Consider the following 10,372-nt stretch of genomic DNA (forward strand, 5'->3'; position numbering starts at 1 on the left):
CAGACCAGCCTGGCCAACATGGTGAAACCCTGTCTCTACTAAAAATACAAAAATTAGCTGGGTGTGGTGGCGGGCGCCTGTGATCCCAGCTACTCGGGAGGCTGAGGCAGGAGAATCACTTGAACCCGGGAGGCGGAGGTTGCAGTGACCTGAGATCATGTCACTGCACTCCAGCCTGGGTGACAGAGCAAGAGTCTGTCTCAAAAAAAAAAAAAAAAGAGAGAGAGAAGTTCTGAAAAAGCCAGACGGAAATGAAGAAAATCTTTCTTCATTAGATGTCAATCCCTTGGACAGATTTATTACTAACCTAAGATGATGGAAAAATAAAATATCACCATTTTTTGCTTAACAAAACATTGAAAAGTGACATAAAACTGAAATACACCTCCACATGTCAGAAGTTTATAGAAACGGCCTATTTTTGAGCCACCTCCTATGATGGGTGCTCTGTAGACTCTCTTGCCAATGATGTCCTGGCCCTCCATATGTACCATTCTAGTCACGAAATAGTAATTTTACTTCCCAAGTTGTTTCTAAACTGTGAAGTGTTACTATGCATATGCAATAATAATTAGAACATCTTAGCCCTTTTATAACCATAAAATACCCTTACTTCTGTGAGGTCATTTCTTTCTTGTAGTACAGATGAACAATCTACTAAAGGCACCAGAGTAGAAAATGTTGCTATGAACTGGAATGTGATCTGTGGAAAGATACAAAGGATTTTCAACATTACATAATTTTAATTCAGCAATACAAGTATACCATGAACTACAACAAATTACCCCAATAAATTATCTTGATCAGAATCCCACAAGTTTCTCTGGGTATTCCTCATTTAGAATTAAACACTTTTAAGAATCTTCATAATTAACTAGCTGTCGGCCAAGCACAGTGGCTCACACCTGTAATCCCAGCACTTTGGGAGGCCAATGTGGGTGGATCACTTGAAGTCAGGAGTTCCAGACCAGCCTGGCCAACATGGTGAAACCCTGTCTCTACTAAAAATACAAAAACTAGCCAGGCGTGGTGGCGTGTGCCTATAATCCCAGCTACACAGGAGGCTGAGGCAGGAAAATCACTAGAACCCAGGAGGCAGATCGCAGTGCAGTGAGCCGAGATCATGTCACTGCACTCCAGTCAGGGTGACAGAGCAAGACTCCATCTCTACATAAATAAATAAATAACTTACTTTAATAATGAAGTTATACAACATTTATTTTCATATTTATATTAGACTTACGCACAAAGTTCTCCAACCTTTTGTCACTGAGAAGTTACTCTGCCTCCTACCTAAATATAGAGTGTATAATCATCAATATACTCACCATGCATTTACTAAAGTCATTTGGATCCACCCCAGGCAATGCTCTCATCAACAGAGGTAGCATATGTGTAGGACCTTCAGGAAACCATCTGCCTCCTGATACCAAACTGCGGGCTACTCCAATTACACAACTTAAAGTGGCTGTGAGCTGGTGAGGTTCTGTTAATGTCTCTAATGCAGGATACGTTCTACAGTTTGAAAACAGAATTTTTAAAGTCTCCATCACAGATATGCATAATACCATAATACATTAAATATTATAAATTCATAAACTGTACTTTGACTTAAAGGTTTATAAGTCAGCAAAATACTCAGAGTGAAAATCTGCTATCAAAGTTAACAGAATTACAGTAGCCCCGTTATATGCAGTTTCCGTAGTTTCAGTTAACAAAGGTTAACCAAGTATTTCAGTGTCCTGAGAACGAGAGACCATATTCACATAACTTTTACTATATTGAACAATGTATTTTTATAATTGTTCTATTTTATGATTGTTGTTCATCTCTTACTGTGCCTAATTTATAAATTAAACTATCACAGGTATGCATGTATGTGAAAAAAACATGGTATACATAGGGTTCAGTACTACCCATGGTTTCAGGTATGCACTGGGGGTCTTCAAACACATCCCTCACCAATAAGGGGAGACACTACTGTACACAAATAAAGGAAACATACACAGATTATTTATTGCATATGTCCCTAATCCCCTGCTACCTTACCAACTCTTTCCATGCAAATTCCACAGTGAAAAAAGAACACAAACTGGTAGAGGTCGGGGTGTGATGGCTCACACCTGTAACACTAGCACTTTCGGAGGCCAAGGCAGGCAGATCACCTGAGTTCAGGAGTTTGAGACCAGCCTGGCCAACATGGTGAAACCCTGTCTCTACTATGAATACAAAAATTAGTGGGGTGTGGTGGCGCATGCCCGTAATCCAAGCTACTCCAGCAGCTGAGGCAGGACAATCGCTTGAACCTGGGAGGCGGAGGTTGCAGTGAGCCAAGATTATGCCATTGCACTCCAGCCTGGGCGACAGAGCAAGACTCTGTCTCAAAAAAAACCCAAAAGAACATCAACTGGTAGATACTGCTTTATTTCAGATGTCCTAATCTATATTATACTAATCTAATGGTCAGTCAGTGGAATAACAAGTTACAAATATTCCACTGTTTCTTTCCCCTGACCACCCCCAACCCTGGAGTCAGGGTCTTACTCTGCCCCAGGCTGGAGTGCAGTGGTGTGATCATAGCTCACTGCAGCCTCCACATTGCCCAGATCAGCTAACCCTCCCACCTTGGCTTCTCAAGTAGCTGGGACCACTGGCACATGTTACCACTCCCGGCTAATTTTTGTATTTTTTTTTTTTTTTGTAGAGACAGGGTTCTGCCATGTTGCCCAGGCTGGTTTCAAATTCCTGAGCTCAAGCAATCCATCTTCCTCAGACTTCCAAAGTTCTGGGACTACAGGCGTGAGCCAGACTAGTCACTTATTATTTTTTTTTTTTAATGGAGAAAACATACCAAACTCTTGAACAGAAGCTTTCTTGGAGATGTAAAACTAAGCATCTAAAATTTTTTTCCTACATTTTTAGTTTTTAAAAAAGTTTTGCTTTTATTAAAAATAAAATCTTTGGCTGGCCATGGTGGCTCACACTTGTAATCCCAGCATTTTGGGAGGCCAAGATAGGTGGACTTCTTGAGGTCAGGAGTTCAAGATCAGCCTGACCAACATGGTAAAACGCCATCTCTACTAAAAATACAAAAATTAGCTGGGCATGGTGGCAGGCACCTGTAAATCCCAGCTACTCGGGAGGCTGAGGCAGGAGAATCACTTGAATCCGAGAGGTGGAGGTTGCAGTGAGCTGAGATCATGTCACTGCACTCCAGCCTGGGTGACAGAGCAAGAGTCTGTCTCAAAATAAATAAATAAAAGAATAAAAATTTAAAAAGGTCATGCCACTTCAAAACAGCACAAAATTACAATTGAAAATCTCAAAAAATGTCATTGTATTGTCAATTTGGTTTATTATCTTGGCCAAGCATTCAATATCACTTAATATGCTGATATTAAATTTGTCCAAAATTTTAGGACTAAAGAAAAATGTGATGGGTCTATTTATTTATAAGCTTTGTTCTTTCTACTAAGAATTTAGCTCACTATTCATAATTAACCAGCTGAAAATCACAAAACAAAGGGGAAGTAAAGAAACATCAAAAACTGCCAGGCGCGGTGGCTCACGCCTGTAATCCCAGCACTTTGGGAGGCCGATGCGGGCGGATCACAAGGTCAGGAGATCGAGACCATTATGGTTAACACCGTGAAACCCCCCGTACTAAAAATACAAAAAATCAGCCGGGTGTGGTGGTGGGCGCCTGTAGTCCCAGCTCCTGGGGAGGCTGAGGCAGCAGAATGGCATGAACCTGGGAGGCGGAGCTTGCAGTGAGCCGGGATAGCGCCACCGCACTCCATCCAACCTGGGCAACAGAGCGAGACTTTGTCCCCAAAAAAAAAGAAACATCAAAAACACTCCAAACTTCAAAATTTTAGCTAAGCAAACAGATAAAGTCCCTCCTCTCCAGGGAGCATCAGGGAACCTGCCATTAACTGTTAGCTTCTGCTACTCTGTGGAGGCCAAGAAGCAAAGAATACGGGGGTTGAAGACAGACGGGAAACTGCCTATCTCCCCCACTCCATTTCCTAATTAAGTTCTATATGCTGCAAGAGTTTCAATGCCCCAAGATGTGTATGTAAAAATAAGATAAATTGGGAAAATGAAGTACAGTCTAACTTGAATATTTATGGCCATGAGGGCAGGTAAGGCAGCATAAACAGCTGAAAATTATAGATAATGGAGGTCCATTTTGGTTAAGACCTTGAACATGGTACTCTTCCCCAAGTAAATATGACCAATACTTATTCTGTCTCAACAATAAGACAGGAAAGAGGTTATAGTTTGAATTCTACCACTAGGGACCTTGGACAAATTTTTATGGAACTCAATGGCTAGATCCTTCTGGGTTCTAAAAACTAACATTCCTCCTCTATATTTGACAAAAACATTTAGAGAGAGATCATAAAGCTTAAGTTCAGCCAGTAGAGGAAGCAGAGGTACAACAGAAAGCGTAAGTAATTTACTCTTGAACAAATTATTTTAAAAATTGCTCTCAAAAAATTAAGAGTAGGTTGGACGCAGTGGCTCACACCTGCAATCCCAGCACTTTGGGAGGCCAAGGAGAGTGGATCACCTGAGGTCAGGAGTTCCAGACCAGCCTGGCCAACATGGTGAAACCCTGTCTCTACTAAAAATACAAAAATTAGCTGGGTGTGGTGGCGGGCGCCTGTGATCCCAGCTACTCAGGAGGCTTAGGCAGGGGAATCCTTGAACGCGGAAGGCAGAGGCTGCAGTGAGCCAAGATTTGCACTCCAGCCTGGAGGACTAATGCAAAATTTCATCTCAAAAACAAAAAAAAAAGTAGCCATCTCTCTCTTTGTAAGTACATCACACCTATTCTGTGACAGTGGCTAGGTAAGTAAAGAGAGGAGAATCGCTTGAACCCTGGAGGTGGAGATTGCAGTGAGCCAAGATTGCGCATTTGCACTCCAGCCTGGAGGACTAATGCAAAATTTCATCTCAAAAAAAAAAAAAAAAGTAGCCATCTCTCTCTTTGTAAGTACATCACACCTATTCTGTGACAGTGGCTAGGTAAGTAAAGAGTTTTCCTTACCATTTCAACACACAAAACAAAATGAATAAAGTAAAATTTACTCTGTAAAAACAACACACCTGAATATATAATACATGAAAATAACAAATACAATTTTCTTCTCTATCACTGATTCTAAGAAAGAAATCCAAAAACCACTTTCACTACCATGTTCTCAATCCTTAATGACACTCAACATTTTGATCTAAAAAAAAAAAAAGGCCAGATCTTAATTCATAAGCACATAATTTTCGTAACTAAAATGTGTGAATAACCCAAAAGATGTGTTACCCATTTCATTTCAATTTTTTTCTTTCCAATAAATCTTTATCAAGTTACCAATCATTACATTAAAATGTCCTACTTCTCCTCTAAGAAGCCACAGAGGAGAAAAGAGAATCAAGCTATACAGACTAAAAGAAAAACCTAGCTATGGCTCAGACTCTCACTCACCACTTACCTTTCAAGTACAGGGGGTATTACTAATTCAGGTCTCATGAGTGCAAGATTCTGCAAAGCCTGGGCTGCTTCTAGACTACCAGTTTTGCTAAACATAGCCAAGAGGACAGGCTGAATAATGCATTGTACAAAGTCTGTAACATCTTGATCAGTAAGCTTATGGCTATCAGGCACAGGAGTTAACCAAGAGGGCTTCTTGTATCTTTCACGATGCAATCTTCTAACAACACTGTTTGGCAGCCGCTGAAGTAGTTTCATTAACTTGTTCTGGGGACACAGAAGCAAAAAGTTCTAAGTAGGGTCTATTTTCCCACATAGATATTCATGGTTGCTCTCTAGCTTCTCGAGAAAAGATTTTTAAAATAACAGTTCATATTATCTTATTACAAAGAACTGCAAAGCACAACTAGACAGAATTAAAAGTTACCAATTAATTATTCCTAATTATTATTTCTTTTATTCCTATTATTTATTCCTATTATAAATTCCTAATAATGAAAATGAGTTTCAAATTCCAGTCTAAAAAAATTGCTAGCACATAAATTTTCCATTATATGAAAGCCATTTTAACTGGCCAACTTAAAAAAACAACAAAAACAGATAACAGGATAAAACTGAAAAGATGATTCCATGCTTCTAAGCCATTTTTGTTACCATTTTTTTGCAAAAATGAGGCATGTTGTCAACAGTTACCACACCGATATTGCCTTATTTAATTTATATGCTCTACAACACAGTAATTTAATTTAAATGTAAGCATTTACATATACCTAAAGCTATGAAGGACAGAAAATGTATTATAGGTCACACAATAGGCAATAATCAAGGATGACCATATCTTTAAAATTCCAAGCCCTATAATGCAAAATGAAGTTACTCACCAGCCAGCGCCCATTATTTGAAGGATGGTAAAAAGATGTGATGCTGTTAAACAAACCAGCTAAGTGTTTTTGCACTAGCTTACTTGGTCCACCCTGTCCAGATAAAAAAGTAAAAATGTCAGTACCCATATCATACTGTAAAAATAGAGGTCAACAGGCCCAAGCCTATATGTAAATCACTAACACAGTTTATAGTCAACTTGATGACAAAAATCAATTCTACCTTTAAATAAGAGTCAAAAACAATTCCCTGATGAACTTCATGCAAATCAACTCAAAATATTCTACTACAAATAAGGGCAGCTTACTTGAACCAACATAAAAAACTAAAAAAATACCTGTCAACTTGGGATAGCAAACAGCGTATTTTACTGTTCTGCAGCAAATAACCTGGATACTAAAATTTATCACCAAGATTATCATCTTAAAATTACCAAGAATGCTAACATCAGGCATAAAAAACCTGATGTAAGGCTGAGGCAGGCAGGTCACTTGAGATCAGGAGTTCGAGACCAGCTTTGCCAGCATGGGGAAACCCTGTCTCTACTAAAAATACAAAAATTAGCCAGGTGTGGTGGCAGGTGCCTATAGTCCCAAATACTTGGGAAGCTGTGGCAGGAGAATCACTTGAACCTGGAAGGTGGAGGTTGCAGTGAGCTGAGACTGCCCCACTGCTCTCCAGCCTGGGTGATAGAGCAAGACTCTCTCAAAAAAAAAAAAGGGGGGGTTTCCCTCTGTTGCCCAGGGTGCAGTGCAGTGGCACAAACATGGCTCACTGCAGCCCTCAATCTCCTAGGCTCAAGCGATCCTCCCACCTCAGCCTGCTGAGGAGCTAGTACCACAGGCACATGGTATCATGCCCATGCTTTTTACTTTACTTTTGTTTTTTTTGTACAGGGTCTTGCCATGTTGTCCAGGCTGGTCTCAAACTCCTGGGCTCAAGCTATCCTCCCATCTTGGCTTCCCAAAGTGCTAGGATTATAGGCGTGAGCCATAGCACTTGGCCATATTTTCACACTTAACACAAAATGAAGCTGCCAGTGAGAACTGTGTGAGAAAGCAGAGCAAAACTCATTCAAACAATAACTAATACTAATCGCTATCCAATTCTGTAGCCCCCAAAAATCCAGTTTCAACTCACTGCATATGTAAGATAGTAAACATCCTTCAGTGTTTGCTCCTACTGAGTAAAAAAATGGGATTTTTCTGTTTAACAATAAAATGGCAAAAACAAAGGGGACTTAAATTTGTTTTTCTTACAGTGAAATTTAAGAAGTAAACTTGTTTTTACATTAAAAAAATTGGCTTTTCCACAGAAACAAGCTAATGTGTAAAACGGAATACGAAGAAATAGCTGCAGAAGCAATATATGAATGATAAGCTAGAAAATTATAATAGAAAGTTATCCTCATATTCTTATTTGAAAGATGACACTGAAATCTAAGTTTGTGGATATGTCTTCACTTTCCTTTAATGATGTCAACAAAATAATCCTTCACATCTCTCCCTTCACAAAGATTACTTTGTTAGTAAGCTTTATGTTCAATATAATGTTTCATGTGAACATTAGCAGTGAGTAAATAACGGAGTCTAAGCACATGCAAATCCCGAGTTGTAATCCTACCTTGGGAAAGTATTTTGGGTTACAAGTCTGGTTCCCGGACAGTAAAAATGTGAGACACTGCAAATCCCTCAAAACTCTAGATTTATGACTCAATTTATAATGTCTATTGGTTAGGGAGATTTCAAAATGGTACCACTATATTCTGGATTTGATATACATGAGCTTGCGACATCAGAAAACATTCAAGAATCACGTCACCAACCAAGCCACTGTTACCAACTTCTGTGACTATCCAGAATTTTTGTAAGGTTAACACGAAATAGGGGTAAACTATAGAAAACAAATATAATGTATTACAAACCATCATGGCAGTGATCCATATTACAGCATGTCCAATATCATAAGCATTTGTTAAAAATCTTGGGACTAACACTTGACTGCTTCCCACTGGGAGGTTCAAGCTTCTCAGAATTCTTGTAAATATCTTTTAAAAGAAAAAACAATAATTAAGGATATTTGCAGGTATCAAAATAATTCTTTAACTTAGTAAGTGCTGTATATTAGTGTTACTGAAGATATTCTCATTTTATCACAAGGGTTTTTTTTTCTTTTTCTTTTTTTTTGAGACGGAGTCTGGCTCTGTCGCCCAGGCTGGAGCGCAGTGGCCAGATCTCAGCTCACTGCAAACTCCGCCTCCCAGGTTCACGCCATTCTCCTGCCTCAGCCTCCCAAGTAGCTGGGATTACAGGCGCCCGCCACCTCGCCCGGCTAGTTTTTTGTATTTTTTAGTAGAGACGGGGTTTCACCGTGTTAGCCAGCATGGTCTCGATCTCCTGACCTCGTGATCCGCCCTTCTCGGCCTCCCAAAGTGCTGGGATTACAGGCTTGAGCCACCGCGCCCGGCCATATCACAAGGGTTTTTAAGTGAAATTACATAGTATTTGGTAACTTGCTTTATTCTTTAAAAATTACATATAAATATCAACAGATGTGCTGTATGACACTCTAAGGTCACAGGCACAAGGACATAAAGCAGTTGTGTCCATGTATCCAAAGAACAGACAAAATGTGATTATTTATGGCTAAATATAAAAAGGCAAAAACACACATACTGTGGCTAAACATGAAATATTTTGACTCCTTTCTTGTCCCAAATGCACGAATACTTTTTCCTAAGCTCCTATTCCATGTCAAGCATGCACAACAGCACCAACCTAAATGCAAGTATCTTCTAGCAGATTGCTTTCCCTTTCAAAATTTTAATGGTGATTTGATTTTTCCCTAAGAATTTGTATTTTAGTCAATCACTTAACAACTATATTACAATAAAATTAAATTTATATTCCAAATCTATCATTACCAATAGGTAGGGGCCCAAAGGTGGGAAGAAACGATTTCTCTTCCTCAATTAGTTTCTAATGGCCAAACAACAGAGGAAGACATCACAAGCAAAAGCAAACAGAGCATTTGTATTCAGCTGCTCCCCAGCTTTGCTCTAATGTAAGTGTGTGCATCAGAATCACCAGGATATCCCACCCCAGCCCTACTGAAGCTCCACAGGTTATTCTACTGCAGGTGAAATAATACTGAAGATACACCTGGAACATCTAGCTTTATTTACTATAGGAAAATATATAATGTGACCTAAAAAGTGGGCCACACTGCAGAGGAGCAACAAAATAAGATACACAAAATGCATTGGAAGGTACAAATGTACGATGCTCTTGATAATATACTTAGTACTTTCCAAATTACTTTTGATACTCATAGTTCATATCCTGCATAAGAAAACACATTTATGATACCTTCATGTGGTCTAATTACCTTTAGAAAAGGTAATTGGACCCAGCCCTGTAAATTATTTATGTTTTTACTAATGATCAAAGAAAATTTTATGTGCCACTTGGAACTGGCATAGAAAAAACATTTCTCCTTTACAACATAGAATTGTTGTCGGCGCTATTGTATTTATGTTCAAAATGTTCTTTTTTTTTTCCCCAGATACAGTCTAGTTCTGTCACCCAGGCTGGAGTGCAGTAGTGCGATCTTGGCTCACTGCAACCTCAACCTCCTGGGTTCAAGCGATTCTCCTGCCTCAGCCTCCTGAGCAGCTGGGATTACAGGTGCCTACCATCATGACTGGCTTTCCCCCAAAATGTTAATTACCTTTGGTACATATGGATCCCAATCTATGTACCCTATATTATCTGTAGCCAATCGAGCAAAGAGATTTACTAGTTGCTGAAAGTAAACAAAAAGGACAAAGTTAATACATTTGTTGTTGAAGTGTCATAGTCACACCCCTCCTCCATTTGTTCTTTTCAGCAATCATTAGTGCAATCTACTTAAATAGTTTATGACTTAGTTTTTGTTTTTGTTTTTTTTTTCCTGAGACGGAGTCTTGCTCTGACGCCCAGGCTGGAGTGCAGTGGC

The 10,372-nt window shown here is 39.4% G+C and overlaps 1 protein-coding gene across 1 annotated transcript in view; it reads right to left on the reverse strand.

Annotated features, from left to right (window-relative positions):
- The window catches only part of PSME4 (proteasome (prosome, macropain) activator subunit 4), a 106,423-nt gene that overhangs the window by 60,830 nt on the left and 35,221 nt on the right, over positions 1-10,372 (reverse strand). The window contains exons 7-12 of the mRNA XM_011950578.1: positions 10,106-10,180; positions 8,301-8,423; positions 6,376-6,468; positions 5,496-5,761; positions 1,329-1,515; positions 614-703 (exon numbers count right to left, since the gene is read on the reverse strand). Of these exons, the coding sequence (XP_011805968.1) occupies positions 614-703; positions 1,329-1,515; positions 5,496-5,761; positions 6,376-6,468; positions 8,301-8,423; positions 10,106-10,180 (834 nt within the window). The remainder of the gene's footprint in view (positions 1-613; positions 704-1,328; positions 1,516-5,495; positions 5,762-6,375; positions 6,469-8,300; positions 8,424-10,105; positions 10,181-10,372) is intronic.

This window comes from Colobus angolensis, unplaced genomic scaffold (genome assembly GCF_000951035.1).
Source record: "Colobus angolensis palliatus isolate OR3802 unplaced genomic scaffold, Cang.pa_1.0 Scaffold309, whole genome shotgun sequence".
NCBI lineage: Eukaryota > Metazoa > Chordata > Mammalia > Primates > Cercopithecidae > Colobus > Colobus angolensis.